The 22,623-nt window shown below is 33.6% G+C and overlaps 1 protein-coding gene across 1 annotated transcript; it reads left to right on the top strand.

The window, feature by feature from the left end:
• Nucleotides 1-58: 58 nt before the first annotated feature.
• HPS4 (Hermansky-Pudlak syndrome 4 protein) lies at nucleotides 59-18,340 on the top strand. Its single transcript, XM_019055716.2, has 12 exons — nucleotides 59-242; nucleotides 1,340-1,574; nucleotides 2,728-2,961; nucleotides 3,606-3,700; nucleotides 5,187-5,256; nucleotides 6,102-6,266; nucleotides 7,013-7,302; nucleotides 7,925-8,130; nucleotides 8,657-8,776; nucleotides 9,024-9,451; nucleotides 10,412-10,641; nucleotides 12,425-18,340. Exons 1-12 carry the CDS (start codon nucleotides 235-237, stop codon nucleotides 12,594-12,596), a joined length of 2,253 nt encoding a protein of 750 aa, XP_018911261.2. The 5' UTR covers nucleotides 59-234; the 3' UTR covers nucleotides 12,597-18,340.
• The last annotated feature ends 4,283 nt before the right edge of the window (nucleotides 18,341-22,623 follow it).

Genomic DNA, 22,623 nt, shown 5'->3' with positions numbered 1-22,623 from the left:
ACAGTTGGCATTAAGGCTAAATTCCGGCGTTGTCAACTTGTTAGTAAATTTAGAAAAATCTTTTGAGGTTAGTTGATAAAACGATCTGGCTTATTTTACAGACGTATTCAGTGTTTCAATCTATGTAACACGAATATAATAATTTGTTACATAACAATGGTAGTTTGTTTTTAAAGCCTCTCATTGTCATATTTTCTTGGATAATTATTAATGGTGCGGAGTTAATCATTCTGAATGGCCAAGTAAGTGTCAATAAAGTCCAATCTTTCTTTTCATGCCCTCTGTCAAACTACATACCTGTGGTTGTTATCAGTGACTGACAGTGGAAAAATCAGATACTTAACTTTTCTTTAATTTTTCGTCATGTACATAGAACCCAGCTTCTTGTAAAATCATCAATAAAAATCCATCCCTACAAAGGAAGTAGCACACGCTACAGTCCTTCTGGACAGCTTTGCGGTAAAGCAATGTTAGCCAGTATTCCATGCGCCCTTTGTCTTATCAGTAATTTTGTCGTTTCCAAAAGAACAAGAAAACTACCTTGAGCATTTGATCAATTTGAGATAGCTCAGTATTCCTTAAAAGACAAACATAGACAAAGTCAATCACTGCCAGAGTGTGGACGTAGCACTTCTTAATATTTTATTGGAGATTTTTGTCAATTATGAGCAGAAATTTTCCAAGGTATGGAATATTTCATCGTGGAATTCTCAAGTGACAGAAATCACTATAAAAGTAGTATTTGATGCCATCTACGGTGGCCCTGAATTTAAGGAAAAAATTTTCTGGTGGGAGGGGGAGAGGAATGTTTGGAACTACACTTAGATCAACATTGTGACACTTTTGAAGAGATGCTGTTAGTTGTGACATCAAGACTGGAACTCTCCATTTTATGGAAATGGAACATATCAACAACAAAAATTTAACCTCCTCAGATGCCATCAATGAAAATAAATTGATGGTTATCGCTTTTTTGTGATGTAACATTATCAGCTGCTATACATAGCCACATCTTTACTCTTATAATTTTTCCTAAAAAGTGAGGGGAAGGGGGCATCACACCACTCTTGAGACTTGCTCTTACACTGATCATCCAATGTCAAAGCCAAGTCTCTGCATTTGTGTCCACAGTTTCGGTGTCTTTATTAAAAAAACCGTTCTTATCGATGTTGGACTTTATTTTCATCGACCTTAATCTTGCTCGTGGCTCATGTCTGAGAGTCCAGTGATCGCCACACATAATATAAGAATGACACACATCATATTTCTTCTGGTAGTTTGCCTAAAATTCAGTCTTGATTCTTCACACCTCTAAATCCATGTTTCTTTTTTTTCACAGGGAACTTCTTATATCATTCATATACGATTCACAACTTTGTCAAAAAGAAGAAGATGATCCTCAGGCAGCTGTTGTTTACTTTCACCCCAGCTGGACAAGTGATGATCAAAAACTGGCTCTTTGTGGACAGTTAATGGGGGTCACTCAATTTATGGCATTGAATTTCCAGAAACCAACCATTGTGTCTTTCGCCAGTGGAAAGTTTGCTGTTCGCTATTTCAAACGATACATTCTTGTAAGTTACTGTGTAGCCATAGGAGAGTAAACTTTAGTTTCCATTCTAAATGTATAATTCCTATACAGTCCTCCTGAATGATCACAGTAGCATTCTGTAGGAGGGAATTAGATTCTAACAGACATCCCTCGCATTTTTGGCTGGCCAAAAATGTAAAAAAAATTTCGAGGTTTTTCGCCTCCCAAAACCCCAGGAAGTACCAAACAATCAGAAATTAATGCATCTTTCATCTGTCTTTTATTCATTATGTTTTAAATCTGGTGTAGAGAGAAACAAATGAAAAAAATTGGATGCCTCCTCTCTTCCTATATGGAAGCATTTTGATTTTAGAAATTTATGCTGAAAAAATAACTTAAAAATCACAAGACCAAATATAAATCTCTCAAGCAGTTTTTCAATGAATAATTTGTTTGTTCTTGATCTTAAATTTTCCGGTTGTGATTTCTGACAGTGTTAGTGATTTTGTCAACAAGCCTTATATTTCACTCTTTAGCTGATATTCTCAATATAAAGGGAAAAATCTCATCAAAGCACAAGTTTTCTTTTGAATTAGTTATACTGCTTAGTGCAACAGTAGTTACAACCAATCAGGAAGAAAACGGAGACGTGTGTGCAGTACAGCCCCCTGATTTTCTGATGCCAAGCTAGATAGGTCCATAGCCAGGTCATGTAAACCAGTCCAAGGTTTTGGTAATTTAATGCATAAGTAATGGTAAAATCACCAACACTCTGTCTAAAGGACATGCTCATTGAACCGAAATAAATTTGTAATAATTTCTTACTCTCTAAAATTAAATCAAACTGTTTTTTTGCTAGCTGCAACGCAACTAAGGTTTTCAAAAAATTTGAATCGGTGAATATTTCATTTTCTGGTTTGTTTAAATGGGTACCAAGTATATATTAAACAATTAGAAGAGAGGTCACGTGAAAATGAAAGTAAAACTATTTTTGTGCCTCTCGGCATGTTCTATAGTAATTTACAGGAAGTTTGTCAGAATTTGTGTCGGCCTCCTCAATTTCTGCCCCTTTGATGGTAATTTAAAGTTAATATACATAAATGACCGAACTAAACAACAAAATAAAGGATTTTTCTTTTTGGGTGTTTAAGCTCTTCTTCTAACTTCAATTATTATTTTGTTCTGTTCTTTTGCAGTTTGTGGGTTCGGATCAAAATTTGTCAGACACAATTTTGCAAACCAGGGCAGAAACTTTGTATCAGCTCATCAGATTCTATCATAGAGATATTTGCACAGTCAATGATGTCGTCTCCAAACAACCAGGCGATAGTCTAAGTGAAAAACTAGCTCACATGTTTCAGATTTATCTTCCTGTTCTTCAATATGCAACCAATGTATTTGGGAACATTCCAACATTCAAATTGCCTAAGGTTTGTACCTTACAGTCTTCATCGCCGACGTTCAATCTTTCAAAATATTTTCTCATTACAGAACTATTCATCGATGAAAGTGAGAACTTGTCAGAGGTGATGCCAAGAAAAATGCCAAAAATTAGGTACTTTCTGACGAGGTGAGCTATTTGATATAAGGTACAGAGTGTGAATGCCTACAACATCCTTCTTACCATGCATTGAAGAATCGGTTGAGAAGTAATCGCTCTCAATTCTCATACACTTGAATATCATTACAGACATTGTGATCCATGAAATATTTAAATAAGTGTATTGTAGATTTCAACCCCTTGAATCGATCAATTTTCAAATGAATTTGAAATGCCGGCCATAAATATTTTTGCTGCAGGAAAGTCAGATGCTTTTTTGTGAGTATCAGCTGCCAATTTTGCATCGTAAAAGGCTGAGTCCGTAAAGAACATCTATTTCTTATCCATTAACGGGTACAAAAAAGTTACATTATAGTTCATCAGCATTTCTTTGAAAAAGTTTGAATAGATTAGTTAATCTGTCTATGAATTATTGATATATATAGAACAAATAAACATATTTTAAGTCCATACCGAAATATTTCTTTGTAACTCATTAAAACTTGTTTTAATGTTTCTTTGTCTGTTTTTCAGAGTGCAAATAGTATATTTTTGGAAGCAATGCAAATTCTAAGAAATTTCCAAGAAAATAGTGGAGTAATAGGTGGTTTGATTCTGTATCAAAATAGGTGAGTTTAAAATTTGTTAAGTTTTCTTTAAGACGACTCAGGAAAAAAAGTGTATTTCCCTAAGAGTTTGGATTAATTTCATCTTCAAAACATAGTAGGTAAAAACAAAAATATCAAAATCGTCTGACTCTGTTCTTACAGTGTTCTCCACACCCAGACTATTCGCAGGGTTGGAAAGTTTCAGCATTCATGACTTTTTATTAGCTCACTAATGGAGTATTCAACCCTTGTTCACTCTCTAATTTTTAGGGCTGTACGAATATTCGTTTTGTCTGACTTGCGCACTATTTGCAAATTGCAAATATTCCTGCCGTCAAAAATAACGATTTTCCAAGGGGCAATCATGAAAGGTTGCGAGGACTTGCGCAAGGCTTCCATCCAAGACATCGCAAACGGCGGATCTCCGATTACCTTTACCAATTTTGCCAAGCTTATGAACAGCGAGCGCGTTTGCGATTTGCCCGCGTATCTTGGTTGCTCCTAGAGTACCACACATTAAGAGTTAAGTAATCAAGACGGAAAGAGGGAAAAGTTCATAAACACATTTTCATTTACACTGAAAAAAATAAAATACTAAAAATGTCTCTGGTGATCCTTAGATGCTAGGTTGACCGCCCGCTCAGTTACCTTCAAATTCTAGGAATGCATTCATAACTGCTGGAACAGTTGAGCAACAGCTGAGAGATTTTCAGACACATTCTTAACAGCCTAGGCATTTCATTGTTTCCTGTGCAGGTGTATGAGCAAATGGAAAATTCTAACAAAAATCAATCACACCCATTTGCTGACTTTTGTAATATTTGCAAAATTTCGCACTTAAAAAAAAAGTTATTTTAAATTATTTGTCTTACTATTCGTAGCTGTGAATAATTTACTTTAATTATTCGCTTTTCGCAAATAATTTGCAAAATTATTTGCTATTTGCTTCCTTTGAAAAATTCACTATTTGTACAGTTCTACTAATTCTATTTAGTTTGTAACGTTCTTACAAAGTAGTTTTCACCTCCAGGGAAAAGTGTGGGCAGTGTTTTAATAAGCCTTTAGGTATGACACGTAAGGTTGCTATATAACTGTTTCGTTTATTTGTGATCAATGTTGTTTGAAGCTATGGGTAGAGATAATGACAAACGTGAGAAATTTGTAGGCAATGTGAAATATTTTATCTCACTTTCTGATTTTTAAATACTTTTTTTACAGAAAAGAGTCATTTTGAACCTCTTCAAGTTCAGTAATTTGACTCTTGGTAAATTTTATACATACAAAGAGTCAACCACATATCGTCGCCTCTCTGATGTAAGGGCATATCTCAATTTCCTTGTGAGCCCTAATTTACATGTAAACTCATGCTCTCTGGGGCTCACCCAGAAATCGAGTCACGCCCTCATGTCAGAGGACCGACGATATTATTCATGATAGCTGAGCAGGCTTTGAGTTTTATTTTTATTTCCATGATTTAAATTAATCTCTCTGACCTTTCTGTCTCCAGGGTGATTTGTTCTCAGTTAAGTCCTAACCTTACCAAACTCTTAGTTCTCACAGATCCATACCGAATCAAGGTAAGTGAGCTGTCATCTTAAATGTCATCTAAAACTAATAATTTAGCATAGTTTCAATGTGGATTGTCTTTTCACAAGTTTGATGAAAGATTTCGTAAAAAAATTTGAATATATCAGGATGCCCATTCTTTTTAAATTTTTATCATGCTGGAATATTGCTGAAATACCCTTCTTTATCATTGATTCATTTTTATTAAATACTTATGAAACTGATTATTACGTCAATTAAAGGAACTTTTATTAAAATTCCTCTGTTTAAATCTTGAGCTTTAGGTGAATTGCGAAACTAGAGAAATATGTGTCTCTTGAAATTTTGTAAACTTTCTGCAACAGTTGACATAGTAAGCAAAAAATAAACAAGTCACGTCAAATGAAAACAGGGTTTGGAGTTTAATTTTTCCATGAGACTCCTGTGTAAAAGAACAAATTTTAGCTCAAACTAAACAAATTTTCTGATCTTTGAGTTTTTGATACCTAGGTGAAAAGGCACAACATGTCAAACTCGAAATTACTCTTAACTCATTTTTTACTCTTAGTGACTCGGTTCCTTTCTGCCTAGCTGGGTCTTTTATGTTTTAGTGCAGGGAAACTTACCATTTGTAGTTACTGAAGTACATATCATTATGATTTTTTTTTCAAGTGTTTTAAAATATTTTCTAAAATAGCTTTTTCTTTATATCTATGAGAAAAATTTTGAAAAAATCTATCTGCAAACAGTTTGAAGTTCAACACTTCAAATCATTTACTTTATTTTACCATGCTATTTTAAAATACTATTTTCTAAAGTTATAAATTAAGAAAACCTAAGTCTCTTTTTTTAAATGTTTAATTTTGCTTTGTCACAGCTACCTGCAGAGAATGTCGCTATCAAATTTAATCTGCCAGTTGGAATGCAGCTTTTGACTGTGTACGCAAATAAAAATGAGTTATCTGAATTGACAAATGAAACTCAAAGTCTGCTGAAAACCATTAATGAACTTGAATCTCAAAGAGAAGAAATGAAATCTCAGGTAAAATTTGTTATATTATTTTTTTATTTTCTTCTTTATACCTACTTCCCACTTGCAGGCTGATTGTTAAAATTGATAGACAAAACTGTAGACCAAGAAGACGAAAGGGATATGAGGAATCCTATTGGTGAAAGCGGGTGGTTGCAATGGACAAGGGAAGTAGGTCATAGACTAACTAACAGCAACCCTTGAGAGACCCTTTAGTTAGTCCTTCATTTACCCCCTTAGTCTGTAAGAACGACCCATCTCAACCAATAGGATAGCTCCTTACTCCCTATTTCTTCTTTGTTTATCGCTTTGTCTATCCATTTTAACAATCAGCCCGCAGGCAACTGCCAAAAATAACATAAAATCGTTGTGCAAGTTGCATTTTTGCGAAGTTAGTTTTTGCAATAACGTTGTGATAACGATGTAGCAAAAACTTTTTGCCGGACAGGTTTCTTGCTCATGAATTGAGGAGTTGGGAAAATTGATTCTTTAATAATTTTTGGGAAGCATGTGAAAATGTTTGACCGTTACAATATTTTTCATCTCATTATTTCATGCACCTCAATGCCCCTCCTTCCTTCAATGAGGTTAACAAAGAAATTCCACAATTTCGCATGGAAATCTTGCCATTTACGTCCTTCAATGGAAGCCATTGTACCATATTAATTCATTCCCTTTAATTTAGTGTCCTTGACAACTTTATGAAGTTGATGAACTTAATGATCAACTTTATCTACATATATTTCCTCTTGACATAGATATCAAACGGGAAACCTACTCTAACCAAAGAGTCTACCATCGGCCTGAAGAGAGACATATCTCGGAATTTCACCCTCTTGGAAGAAGATGAAGAAGAGACTGTCCATCCTGGATTGAGTATTAACACAAGTATTCCTGATCTGGTCAAAGATGTGAGACATCACTCCTTAACCCAATCGAGTGTTTTTAACAATACAGCTGCTGCCAACACTGTAGCTGAGTTTTCTGATAGCAAACTACGCTCCCTTAGCGCAGAATCTATTCCTGCCTCCCTTTCCATCCCTGTCAGGTAAATTATGAAATTCTCCTCTAAGAATTTTGTTAGCCTCTTATGAAAAGTGTTTTTCAGTAGAATTTGATGAAATCTAAATGTCACACTCCTTTATTGAGCACCGAGGAGAGATCATGTGCCACTTTCAAGAATCATTATTTGTGCCCAGCTGTAACAATCTAGGTACTATAAAGCGCTAGGCACTTTAAATTCTTGCTCTGGATGACAGGGCGAGGAGTAAGGTTAAGTTACATCATATTTTACCAACAGATGCTGCCCATGATATTGGCAAGACTTTTTATTCTTTTCCGTTTCTTTTTTTCCGCTGAAAAGAATCAAGAATTAAAAATGTGAATGACAAGTGGTGAGACAAGGGCTGAGTGTCTCTGGTAGATTTTAGCGAAACTTTAATAGGCTGACACAAAATCGATCATTAGCATTAAGTTGTGTAATATCTTGGCTCCTACATGGTAGACTCGCCTAATTTTTTGGCTTTGTGCCAACAATGAATTTTAAATGAACTCATATCAAAATGCACTGAAAGCCACCAACCCCTAAATGTGTGCAGAGTTCTTTCTTATTTTTGATCTTTTGCCTTTCCCTAGTTGTTTAATTGTGTTTTTTTATTCTTTTGTTTCAGGTACTACAGTTTGGGTTTTCCACCCTTAGATTTCAATTCTAAAGAGAAATCAAAATCTAAGAAGACACAAAATTTATTATATAATTCCATTTGTGATCCTGTTTTCCCATATTTTAAAAGTAATGGCCTGCCAGCCTCTTCAAGTATTCATGATGACAGATTAACGCAGCACTACTCAACTTTATTTCAGAAAAGCACTCTTGACAGTAAGTATTCTCCTTGTTTGTCTCACTAGTATCTTCAAACATCATGCATAATTAATTAAAAATATATAATTACCAGAATCTTTCAATTTAGTGATCACAGACTGGATTGTGGAAAAGGCGTCATATTAGGTGAAAGTTTGGTTACTAGAACCTATAATATTAGAAAAACCCCTTATCAATGCACTCAATTTAATCAGCCTTGTATGTATATGTGACTTAAGGACTACGCAGATGAATCCCAAAATCCATGGCTCCACTATCTGCAAGATCATCTTGGCTAAACCAAGCAATTTTTACACATATCTTGAGTGGTCACAGTCCCTTTAACCCTCTGAAGGGAGTTAATACCCCATGTCTTCCTGTTTCTGTGTTTGGAGTAACTGCTTTCAGTTTATTTAGGTTGTTTCCTCCTCTCTTGAATTTGAAACTCAATCAGTGGCTTAATTTTTTCTAGAAAAAAGCACAGGATCTTACCTAGAGTATTACTTAATCTACTTTTTTTTTACTTTTGCTCATGGTGTTACAGGCAAGGTTTCAAGATTTACAAAGAAAGATTCGATCAAAGGGAAGGCTATTGCAAAATCAGAGGAACCAAAAAGAGATAAACCAAAACGACCAATGAACCTTAACCTTCATTCCTTAGCGGGTAATTTTTTTACTTTTTTTAAAAAGAGTTTTTTTTCCTCAGTCAAAGTCTTGTTGTCTAAATGTTAGAGTGTAGCTCATTTGTTTTTCAGTGGTACATGCAAACAATGCAATGTATTTCGTATCCATTTTGTTTTGTCAACTTTCTTAAAAAATGGAAGGAATTTTACATACTTGCTGGCCCAGAAATTTGAAAAGAATTCTTCACGCTGATTCTTCGTTAACTTTTCGTTCTTTATTTTTTACAGACACCTCTGATGCCAAGTTTGATAATGAGAATAAAATGGGGAATAGAATTAGCGCCATGCCAATACCTCTAACACCTCTAATGGCAAAGCTGAATGCATTGAAACAGACTCAGGTGACAGAAAAATCCGATCTCAACGACCTCTCAGCGGGAGATTCACCGGTGGTGAACTCACAGCTGAGCATCGAAGAAATGTTGAAACAACTCTCACAACGGGACAAGTTTAAAAAAGGAAAAAAGGAGCCGCAGAAACAAAGTGAAAGAACCCATCATGTCAACTCCACGACCGCTGTTGACTCAAAGTCTTGCCGTACAGAAGATGAAAATTTAGAAGAGTTAGGCCTGTTTGTTTACGGTTTTCAGAATACAACTTTGCTCTTACTGCTTAAGTCAGAAACTAGCTGTGACAGCGTGCAAGTTAATTCATTGGTAAGCTAATCAACGTCTCTAAACTTTTACTTTTTGCTGTTGTTATGAGAGACCAGAGCAAGACAACTCTATGAAAAAACAAATTTTTCTCATTCAAATCATTTGAATTGAACAAAGGCATCGGTGTATATCAACTGTCCAGTAAGTATAGATTAAACACAAATATGACCTCGTTAGGATTTTCTGATTGTTTATACATATCATGGTTAATTTGGTAGTAAATCGATGGTGAAACTGCAGGAATGCAATCTTAGTTTGCTATATTACAGACTTTCTGCCTCACTTAATTATTTAAGTGGAAAAATACTCAATATCATATCTTGAATACCTCTTGATTTGATTGATTGTCTCTGTGTAGCAAATATTCATTGAATATTTCAAGCAACAACACTGGGTTGTTGATCTAGGAAATCAGGAGCTAAGATTTTGAACCACCGCGAACGTAATACGCTCCTTCAGTTTTGCTGTTGATATGTTAACACTTGTAGGAGAGGCATGGTTGCTTGATATTTGCACTGGCATCAGATGAGAATTTTTGTTCTCTACTGCTATGTCTACTTGATCAATTTCTGTCCTCTGTTATTGTCTTCCTGATCAACGGCAATGGTGCAGCGCAGTGTTGCCTTCTGCGGTAGCCTTCAATCAACTAACTTTGCCTGTCAGCCCATAGTTGAAAACTTCAACTTTATCTGATGCAAGTTCTTTCTCATGAAACTCTTTTCAAAATCTGTCAGAGACTAGTATTTTTCTTGTCACTTCTACTTCAGAGCTTTGTGAAACAGGGACATAGGCTGTTAACCAACAGTTCTTTACTGCCAACAGGTCTCAGTGCATACGCTTTGTACAACAGGTAAGACCAGTACCTTGAGAATGTTTAAGAACTTGTTTAAAAACTATTCAGTAACAAAATTTATCTTTAGTCTTATTGATTTGTTTTAATTTTTTGTTCATGTATTTCAGTTTGACAGAAGCGTGGACAGCCTTCATAAGTTAGAATCTCATCTAGTTCACTCTCTTAGTACTATTTCTCAAGGAGATAGCGTCTCTAATTCGTATAGTTTCATGGCTCTTGATCCTGATTGGGGCACATTCTATCGAGGAGGAACTTGGGTCGGAGAGTCGTTTGAATTACTATCGTCAATCTACAATGATTTGAGGGAACATCCGGATTTCAGTGAAATTGTACTCAGGTCTGTTAAAGTAGATTCTTGCGTCTATCTTTTGTGTAAGGTATTTTTAAAAAAAAACCTGAACACTTTTTTTTTTTTTGTGAAAATTGATTTTGTCTGGGTTTATTCTTAAGTTGAAGTAGCGTGTCTAGAGCAGGTGGCCCTGTCGCTCCCCTTGTCAGTTGCTAGCACCTGCTAGGGAATGAGATTTTTGACGGCCCACTCCAAGCACATGCAGGCAGTAGTTGCTGGAGCTCGGTTTTCTACCCTTTTTCTAAGCCAAAAAAAAGAAGATAAAAAAGGTCGATTAAACACTTTTAACTTCAGTAAGGTCCCTTGAAACATAGAAAACTGAGTGTCTTCAAGTTGTATACTCAGAATAGTTTGTCTTGTTTTTGAAAAAATAATTCTTGAATACAATTGACCTCTAGACAAGGTGTGAATTTAAGCATTGATGTATGTTTTCTCATCAAAATGAAACGTAGAAGACAATTTCAGTCGCCGCTGATGATGGGACGTAAGGACCCAAAATGCGTAGTACCCTCATTTTTACCAATATTTATGCAAGTGAGTAAGTTAGTGTTAATCAAAATTTTTGTGCTATTAAAAAGACAATTTTTACAGAAAAAATTATTACCCATAGTAACTCCTAACCAAGCTTTTCAAAATTTTTTGACGCATAGATTAAAGCTTCTTGCTCATAAAAAAACCTTAATCTACTTGAGTTAAATCACATACTAAATGTTACTGAGACAGTCTTTGTAGTGTAAAAATATAACAACTTTAATATTGGTGCTTCGGCTCAGCTAATGCACTTTTTTCATACTTTGAACGATTCAGAATGGGGCAGGAATACTGTTCATTTGGGTGCCTACAAAAACCGTTATAGTGCACAATTTGATTTAAGGAAACTCTAGTTTTTCATGTGAGCAGGAAATTTAAATTTTTCGCAACCTATCTTCAATAAAAACATTAATATCTTGGTGGGGGTTAACTTCTGTAATTTTCGCTGCGCAAATGTTGTTCCATGTGAAATTTTGACGGGGAAACATGTATCAGAATGCTTGCTTGAATTCGTACGTTGTCCAATGATCCATTGTATTTTTGTTAATATGTAACTGGGAAAACTATCCCCCCTAAAAATCCTAATATGCTGGCCATCCCAAAATTCTAGCTTATCTTTGTCGTATGTAATCATTATAGGTAAGCTAAAAAATTTTGTTTTGAACATTTCTTGTGGGTCTATCTTTTTCAATCATTGTAGAGCAAAAATGGTAAAAGAAGTTATTTTGTTTTAAGTATCGAAATTCAAAATTTTTTTAATTTTATAAGAAGAATTCTCCTGCGGGCTGATTATTGAAATAGACAAAGTGATAGACAAAGAAGACATAGGGAGTATGGAGCGATCCTATTGGTTGAAAAGGGTGGTTGTTATAGACTAAGGGGGAAAATGATGGACTAACTGTAGGGTCTCTCATGGATTGCCGTTAGTTAGTCTATTACTTACCTCCTTTTTCCACCCACTTCCACCAATAGGATTGCTTTATTTTCGGTTAGTCATCTTTGCCTATTGTTTTGTCTATCACTTTCAATAATCAGCAAGGAATTGTTTTAAACTGACAAAGCTAAACCGCGCCATCACAAAAGCTAAAGTCAGAAGTTAGTAAGGTCTGAAGCTTTTCTATAGAAGATGGCAAAAATGTTACTATTCCATATTAACATAAGCAACAATGATTGCGTATTTCAATTCTAAATAAACATTTAATGAAAAATGTTTCTATTTCCCTTTTTGTTTATTGTTTAGGTCAAATGATTCAACTGTATATGGATCACAGTTGGGACATAATCAAATATTTTACCAACAAAGATCACAAGCTCAAATTGGAGGTTTACCGGCACCTTCGGATCTGATGGGAACAATTCATTTGAAAGCAAAACGTAGGTTAGAACGAGATCACGGTTTCGTTTTATTTTAAAGTGAGTAACTCATAGGATCTTTATTTTAAAGTATTTATTTATTCTTATATTATTTTTTGCCCTCAAACAATTTATTTTTAAACGTGTTTTCTACTCAGTAGTTTTGTTTTTTTTTTTTTGTTAATTGTGTTCTGATTTTATTTTATTTTTTTTTTTAAATTTTGGACGTGTTTGGTCTATTAAAGTAATCGTGCAGCTTGAATATGTAACCTATGAATGAAAAACTGTACAAAACAAAGCCTCCGTCTTTAAGCTACATATCGATGACTGAAGTAAAAAAAATGTGAATCTCAGATGGTAACGTTTTAAGTCTCCTCTCGTGTTTCATTTTTTTTTTTTTTTTTTTTTTTTTTTTAAATTAAAACTAGCAACAAGTTTTCGTCGACATTTCCAGTGAATGCTCTTCCCTTATTTTATAAAAAGCACACTAAATTACAAGTGAAAACTTTGATCAGTTTTGAAAATACAAAATATAATCGGAAATTTTTAAATGTTGCAAAACAGGTATGCATTTTTTGAATTTAGCCATTGCTATGTACTCCTTAAATATGGCATGTATTGTATCTGCTGTTTCAAAGCAGCTTCATTCAGTAATATAACTCTCTGCAGGTGGAGACGATTCGATTATTGTTCTGTGGAATACTATCTTCCAGCTTAGAGTAAGTAAACAAAAGAATTTCATCGTATTTTTTGTTATTAATTTTTTCTTCTTGAAATGTTTAAAATAGCAGGGTTTTTTTGTTTTTGGTCTCTTTTTTGCAAACATTTCCAACAGTGTAACTCGTAAATTGTAGAACTTTAGGAAACCAGGAGCAGGCAATGCTCTTGAAATGGATTACATTTCTGGTCTGAACATTAAGATATCCCATTTTGGAGGTCCCTTTTGAATTTTTTTACTGCCATTTCAGTGAACGGTCTCAATGTAAAGTATTTTCTATGTCCATTGTTGTAAATAGAAAGCAGTCAGTTTGCATTTTCAAAGTAAGTAAAAGCTGTAAAAATTTGTACCAAAATGTGAATTGAATTTTTTTTTCATTTTTCATAATGGTCTTCATTTGCAATTAAAAAATAGCAAATAACCACAACATATTTTTGGCATTTCAGCAGACATTTCAGAATCTGGAACTTGAAACTTTATGAGTGCTCTTAATAACATGTTAACTTCTCTGTCTGTGTTTTTTTTTTTCTCTCTCTCATATATGTATTTAAATATTTTACCACTATCATTGTTATCGCAATGTTTTCCTTGCTTTTTAATTTTCATGTCCTTAAATTTTATACTCCATTAGCCCTTATTTACTAATTAAATTTTAAAGCTTCCAATCGGAATTTTATGATTTTGGTTTTAATTTGTCCACATACTTCTGGATTAAATTCTGATGTTCTCATAGTCATTCCATTTTTATAAACACAGCAGTAATTCTTACAAAATGTCATTGTAAATAATTGGTATCTGGTAGAACAGTATGCCTCCCCTGGATTTGATTAATATCAATTGTTTTACATACATTTAAAGGAACAAAGCCCAGTGTTGCCAACTTTTAAGAATTTCTATTTTGCGAATCTAACAAATTTATGCATTATTGTTACAAACTTACAGTTTATTTTGAAGATCTCATTTTTACCAAACCGATGGCTCCAATGTTCTGAAATTTTGTTGAGACTACAACGTTTCTTTTCCCCTTTTTCTCTCGCTTTCCACTATTTTTTATTTTATAAAGTGTTGAAGTATTTGCTCATTCAATATATTTTACTAATTTTTAATTTGTGTGTTCAGGAACTACAATCTGTTAAAAAAATTTTTTTTTCGTTAAGTTACTCTTTTGTGACAGTATCAAATGATAGAACTTTTCGAACAATATGAATGGTCTTTCCTTTAGGGAGGGAGAGGGGGTTTCTTGGTAATATCACAATGAAGAGTCTGGGACAACCCAGTTAACTAATTTGAACACTCCAAGATTCTTTAGTATTAACATCGAAGCACTTGTAGGTCTTAGGCAGCATTTGTGAATTCAACACCAAGAACATTCCAATAGAACGTGAGCTAGATTTTCCCCTGCTCTAAATTAATTTATTTTCCACTCTACACCCATTGTAATACGCCAAATATTCTAAACATTTGAAGTGAAACGGTCAGATAGTTACATGTTTACTACTTAGTTATTAAATGAGTTATTCAAGAGGTTTTTTTTTCCCATCCAAATATTTTACATACATACTGATGGCAGTAATAGTCGTCTCTTGTGAAAAACAAGTGCCAATGCTTCAATTTTATTTTTCTATCTAGGACTATCTAATTTATTATAAGTTTTACCTTCAACATATTTAATTATATTTTTTGTTGTTGTATCATGTCGCAAAAATGTCCATTAGGTAATTGCAAATTAAGTATTCTGTTTTTATCATTGATTTTTCTACCCGTGTTTTCTAATTTGATGATAGTTTAATCCAGTACCCAATTTATAAATCTTTTTTATCGAGCTGAACTTCTTGTGCAATATGAGTATTATTGTTAGTATTGAAATTTAAGTCTAAGAAAATGTATCGAGGTTGTGAATGTGTACTTCTACATCATGTGTAGTGCTCGGTGTAACTCAATGTTGTTTCCAATTGCTGCAAGCAACTTCTTTCATATCAAGCAATATTAAAAAGCTTAAACTCCTTCCAAGGTAAACATGAATTCATTGGTTTCTCTGCAGGAGCTTCTCATTAATTGGATGTATTTCTGCCAAACAGAACTATGTGCATTAAGACATTAGCCCTGAAACCCATAAGAATAAATGCATAACAGGCCTCACGTCATAATGCACATAGTTCTGTTTGGCAGAAATACGTCCAATTGCAAGAACAGGCATTGTTTAAAAGAAAATGTATCTATTAGTTTGGCAACTGCCTACTGTAGTTGCTCAATTTCATATGAACCACATTTGTTTGTAATCTGCACATCAGATCTTAGTAGGAGTAAAAGAGAGGAAAAAATTATTTGCCTATTAGCAGCTAATTTCTACAAGACAAGCCAAAAAAAAAAAAATTTAAGAAATTCAGGAAGCAAAAAAGTGTCAGAAAATGGCATTTCATTTTGGAAAATTGCCAATGATTCAATTTCTTCGTCTCTTTCTTGTTATCCTGGCATTGCAATGAAGTAATGTAGCAAGGAGGTGGAACGATCTGTGCTTGTCAGCCTGTAAGGCAAGGTATAAAACTACGAAATGAGTCTTCCATTAGCCAACTGCAAACTGGTACTGGAGAAATAGTGTGCATTTCACACATCAGTGCTCACAGTAACTCGTAATCATGAGAAATGTAGCTCTTTCATCCGAGTTGTATGAACATTTATTGCTGTGAATATGTTCTTTAAGTTTAATTGTAAGTGATTTATTTTGTATTCCTCTCTTAATCTCATCAATTTTTCAAGGAATCCGGCCAAGCCCCTCCCCCCCCCCCCAGTCAAATTATGTCCTTTTATTTAAACAAATTCAAAAGTTATGTAATCAGCCAGTTTTTTTCCAATCTTGATTTGCTGTTCTTTTTATCTTGGTGAGTGAGTAAAGTGGTTGTATTTTATCGGAAATTTTGTTTCACTGTACATATTCTTGATGATTAGTATGTTCATCTGACAAAGAATGAGTCTATTTTTTAACTTTGTCCTGTGTCACTTCATATATGCACAAGGCGTTTCAACTCTGGACAGCAATTAAAATGCCTGCAGTGTAATTTGCATGAGTGATTTTAATCATTAATGTTGAAATTGAACTTAAATGATGTGACATATTGATTGTGATAGTCACTGAAAAGGCACCTCAATCTGCAAAAATACAGACTTCTTGTTATTTCTTATTTTTTCCAAGGTAAAACATTGGACATTATAACTGAACTCTCACTGATTTCTCTGCATAGTAAATAGAGTATCTGTTGACAATTTCTAACAAGAACTTTCATTTGATTTACTTCAAAAAACAAAAAAGTGTCATCAAAGTACATGTTTTGGAACTCTTACCATTGATATAGAGAAGGAAGGGGAGAAAGTAACATTTTTTCTTTGCTAAAAATATTTTGTCAAATAATCGTACATAATACAGTATCAACTGATGGAAATGCAAATACACATCACTAAAGTAGGACTGACACCATTTCAAATACTCTTTAATAATTTAAGGTCGCTCAAAATAATTATTTAAGTGTGCCAAATTTGTCGCGAGACGTGTAATTTTTGGTTACACCATCGAGAAATTAATATATGTTCTATCCAGAAATCCCTTTTTTACATCTCCGCTGTGTAGGAGTAGGACTGAACTCTGACAAAGTGTTTCTCAGGGGTCACATTCAAATTCGTCACATGAGCTCTATCTTTCACGATGATTAGTTTTGGCAAACTTTACAGCTGCAAGTTTCAGTTTTCATGCCTAGAATCATAGTTGGGGTGAAGATTTTTTTCTCTTCCATGAGGTTCAAATTTCTCTCTATTGTATAACCTTTGTGATAAGGGGTGCCATTAATTCATAAATATTTTTCATTTTCAACATTGTTGCCAGTTATGCAAAAATCAAGTCTTAAATAGTGACCTTTCCGAATCAGGAGTTTTGTGCATCTGAATGCTTTTATCTGTGTTACTTGGACACAGCATGACTATTACATCCAGAAACTTCTTTCCTTCACTTCATTTCGATGGTGAAACTGCACAAGCGCATTTCTCGGTTTCAGGGGTGCAGAAAACCCTCGATAATGTGGAAATGTGGAAAAAAGCCCGCACCAAAATGTAGGAAGGAGCGAAAATGTTAAAGGGTCAAAAGTCAAAGGGAAACAGAAGAAAAAGGTGAAACTTTTGGAATCGGTGGGAAATTTTGTGGTAAGCCGATGAGAAAAATGCGGAAACCAGGAAATGCGGAAATGCGGTAGAAGCATGGAAATGTGGAAGCTTGGATTTGCACCCCTGCTCAATCTGCGGCATTGCAGACTTCCTTTCATATTTTATTTTCTATATGGAAAAATGATAAACGTCAAATTTTGAAACTTTGGTGTTTTTTCGTCTCTATGTAAAGGGAACTTTGTGAAAATTCATGCTGTGTTGATGATTTGGTCCTCTTTTATAAAATAAAATAGGAAGGAAGACTTTGAAACACCGCAACGGAGGTAGTGTTCCTGTAGTTTCACCGTCAATTTTTGACACCCAGCAACCTTGATGTTTGAACCATTTTGACGTTTTGAAATGAGGAATCCACTTTCCATTAAAAAATTATTTTTCTTGCAACCCTTTTCTCAAGCAAAAGTTATCTTCTTAAGGGATGTGCTACTTTCTATTCAACATTTAAGTAAATGTAAAAATTGTTGTTTCAATCTTCTCAATAATTTGTCAAGATCCTAGAGCAAAAAAATTTCTCCTTAATATAGAGTGAAACTATTCTTATTTGTTAACTTTTTTGTCTGTGGTGCCTGGTTAATTTTACTTGCTTGTTAAATAAGTTTGGTTCTTATTTCGAGGATACAAAATTAATATTTTTCCTCATTTTAAAACTTCTCAAAAACTGAACTTATCAAGAAGGATGGAGCTTTAGGCGCAGTTTGCTAAATTATCCCTCCATTAGAATGAATCTTAAAGTTACTGAAAGAATGAAACTATTTTGATATGTTTTGCGATTGTCTATTTCCAAAATTTAGGTAAAAATATCCTAGTCAGTTAGACTTAAGTTTTATTTTTATTTGGATGTATGTACATGAATATAATAGACAAATTTTTTATACATGAGATTCTTGTTTTAATCAATAACTAATTTCCTTATTTAACCAATCAACCTTGAATGAATGAGTGCTGGGAAGACTCATTCATTACCACCTAACCATTTCTTTTGATGTAGGCAGCGCTATGTTCAAATTATTGATACTGCACACTAATTTTCATAAGTCATTTAATGTGATTTATGAGAACTATCATAAATTGAAGACAAAAGGTATTGAAAATCGGGGCAAATTGTTTAAAGTAAAAAGACTGATTCACCTAAGTAAACAGTTTTTATTTGTACACAGTTAAATTATAAAAATGAAAAAGAGAGAATTAAGGCATCGCAAACAAAAATTGAAATAAATAACTAATGACTTTACAAAATAAACTAGAGAAAGACAACAGTGGAATCATTACAAACTAAATAATTACATTGAACTTATACATACAAAAAATAAATAGGTCAATCGATACAAAATTTACAGCAAAAATATGAAACCGAAACAACATCAAACACCATCATTTTCATTACGTGCTTAGGAGTCTTACCTCAAAAATGGCAATACTGAGAGAACAAAAGGAAAAAAAAATTAAAGGAGAAATAAGAAGAAAATTTCAGTATCAGGAACTACCAACTCATACGATAAACTTGAAAAAAAGTTAACCTTGGTTCTAAAACGATTAAATGTTTGATGTTTCAAAGTGAAAAGGACTTAGCATGCTCCTTCAAGGTCAGCAACTCCCAATACTTATCAAAGGGCAGTATTATCAATGAGGTCTGTAGACGTTCTATGAATCTGTGATAGTGCTGAAAAAAATTCACTTTATAGCCCTGGGGCTAAAGGAAATGGCTTGAGGAAATTGGGCAATTCCCTTAAATCTTTCTCTACTTTTGTTTATTAAATCCATCTTCAAACGAATAATTGGATCTCTTCATCCCTTATTACATGGACTTTTGGTCAATAATGCAAGCAGGGAGTGAGGACTGACGATGAGTTGAAAAAACTTGTTGAGAACATGCATGGAACTAGCCAAATAAAGGTACAGTGCTTAAACACAGGAATTTTTCAGAAAAAATTATTCCAATTTTAGCAATAGACTTTTCATTGGCAATGTCATTGATAGTCATATGTTCCACTAATGCTTGTGTAATGGCAGGTTAAAATTGGTACATTTACGATGAAAAAATAATCTCAGCCCTACTACATGAAAGCGAAATCAAGTAGAGTCATACATGTGCATGAAAACTTAAAATCCAAAATATGATTAAAAAAACTTTACATTAGTATAAGGTAAAAAAAAGAATTCTTAATTTTTAAACAAGTATTATTATAGGCACTTTTCAAGACAAAAATTTGAAAACACTGGAAGATTCATGAAACTAATTAAGGTTTTGATCTTATTGTTGACAATTTTTAATCTACCTAACTTCTCATTACAGCATAATTGACTACAAAATACATTTTGAATTTAGTGTAAGTGCTTAGGTGATGAGCAGCCAACGAGAGACATATGACAAATTATCTACATAAAGAAAATCATTAAACACAAGTATTATTCTTCCTTCCTTTTCACAAGTACTTGTTTACAAGTCTTTGTAGAATCTAAACTGTATTACTTATGAGATGAGATCTAGAATAAATGTTTGGTTATTTCATATCTTTTAAAGTAAAAAGTTAGGTTGCTGATTTTTTATGAAAATTCCGAATTTTTTTTGTCAAGTAATGCAATTTTGGAGTATTTTCTGGGCTAAAAAAGCAACCATTAATGGATAAAATCTAGATTACAAACAGTTTATACAGAGAGCATGACATTATTGCACCAATTTATTCTACACCAATCCATCTTCATAAAGCAATCTGCCAAAAAAAAATAAGTATTTTGGTCTCTTAACCTCTTCGGTAACCCCTGATGAGTCTACACATCAATCAGTGTTGAAACGAGGAACCATAGATCATAGTAATGCACTATGACTGTTGGAAAAATGAACACAAGGAAAATAGTAGTAGAGCAGGGGAGCGACAGATTGATCTAGATTCAGGGCGTGACATTTCAATCTCGCAACTTGAGCTTATCTACGGTTTTAAGGGTCACAAGCAGGAAAACTACATTTACAGCCTCTTTGTACAAGTTACATACATATTTACAATAATAAAAGAAAATTTATACAGCACAATTATGGTGGTCACTACGAGGCGATCGAAAATAAAACTTTGACTTCATTACAGGGCGATAGTCTTCAAAAATAAAATGATTTCATGCAAATGGGTGAGTAAAAAAACTCTTAACAGGGGCTATTTAATAGGTCACTACGAGGCGATCGAAAATAAAACTTCGACTTCATTACAGGGCGATAGTCTTCAAAAATAAAATGATTTCATGCAAATGGGTGAGTAAAAAAACTCTTGACAGGGGCTATTTAATAATTGGAAACCATTATGTTGATGTAGAAATATGCAGGCAATAATAAAATAAAGGAAGGTAGTCAATGAGAGAGTGATTAGGTGAATTATTACTTGGCAATACAAACGACATATATTACACGCCAAGAGGGGGATTTGGATTTTTTTTATGAGTCTTTGTTATTTTCCTCAGGTTTTACCCATAAAAAGTCTGTTCACTTGACTGCATCTCTTGCATGCAACAGACCCACTGTACTACTAAATGGAGATTCTTTCAAGTATTAGCCCAAGTTAGGCATGCGCGCAGACACTGATCTAGTAAAATGCAAAGAAAATTCAAAATTCAAAAAATTGCATCAAAAAAATTTTGAAAAGAGAAACAATCAATGTCAAAGTTCAGATACAATTCCTCGGTGTTTCAGGTTGCCAATGCATACCTCATTTCACAAAAAAGATGGAAGATGAAATGATTCACCACAAATTTCAGGTAATGAATGATGAAAGATAAAATACATAAAATTCCTCAGGAGCCCTTATGTTTAAATATCAAAAATAAATAAGACATGAACAACTATTAGATGATATGTATCAAAAGACACTCTGATGTCATTATTTGAAGGGTGTGCAAATTCTAAAAATTTAAGCAAAAATTTCATAAGAATCTAAAAATGTTCTATGTAAGTAGTGATACACTTTTCAAACAGTTGTTTTGCATAACTTCCTAATGAATTCTACAACTACACATTAAAATTCCATTAAAAATTTCCTCGTAGAAAATTCTCACTTGATTGCATACATGAATGACAAAGACATAAGGAAAATTATAGACTTTATTGGAAAAGACTCATGGTCGAGTATAATGCATTAATAAATGATAATATACACATTCCTTGGGTCTTCAAATACTTGTAATGAATACAGAGGAGGTAGATAATAAAAAAATGTAATTGAGGAGGGGAAGGGAAAGAAAAATTCATCTTTTTCTTTCAATTCAATGATAGTTATTGCCTCGCGGGTAAATGATAAAGCTAGCCATGAGATCAACTCAACAGAGAAAGAGTTACTAATAGCTGAAAGAGCTAAAAGAACATCAAACTACAGAGAAACCATTAATAACAAAAAAAAAATCTCTAGTGACTTAGAATTGCAAAATAAACTTCCCTCAAGTGGCATTTTCATTGAAGAATGCCTCAAAATTATTTAAAGACTACAAATTATAATTGAAAATGAACTTGTTGATCGACGATGGAATGAGGAAGCGTGATCAAGCATGAAGTAGTTTTTAGATTCCCATCAAAATAAAGCATACAAAGACCATTAGAAAGCCTTAATTTTCAGAAAGTCATTACATCTAATAGAACTAGTTATCCTAGACAATTTACAGGGAAGAAAATCCTGCATAAGGAACAGTCTTTCATTTAAAGATAATGAATACTAAATTAGCTTCTGTAGCTTCTAAAATTACGTATTTACAGTCTGATCACAGATGGAAAAACTGCTAATAACTACTAAATACACATTAAGCAATCATAGCGTTTGGAAAAAATAAAAAAAATACTGAGTAAAATTAAGAGTTATGAACAAGTCAATAAAGTAAAAATGGACTGAGACATTTTTGTAAAAATTTTAAAAAAGTATTTCTTGGATGGCAATTTCAAGTGTAAATACTGGGCCATATTTAGCAACAAAAATAAAGGGAGGGGGACGAAAATAAAAGTACTAAAAATAAAAAAATCCTGGGCCCAGTAATGCTTTTGGACCTGAGCCAACAGAATTCGTACATCAGAGGTCCCAAATAGATAAGTCCAAACAATGTGACCTCTTTCGTTCTAACTTATCTAACTTTTGAGTTGGTTTTGATGTCATTTGGAAATTAGTCTCGCTAGATATGAGAAAAGTGGAAGATAG

Source organism: Bemisia tabaci, chromosome 1 (genome assembly GCF_918797505.1).
Source record: "Bemisia tabaci chromosome 1, PGI_BMITA_v3".
NCBI lineage: Eukaryota > Metazoa > Arthropoda > Insecta > Hemiptera > Aleyrodidae > Bemisia > Bemisia tabaci.
This window is presented reverse-complemented; position numbering and strand designations above follow the sequence as displayed.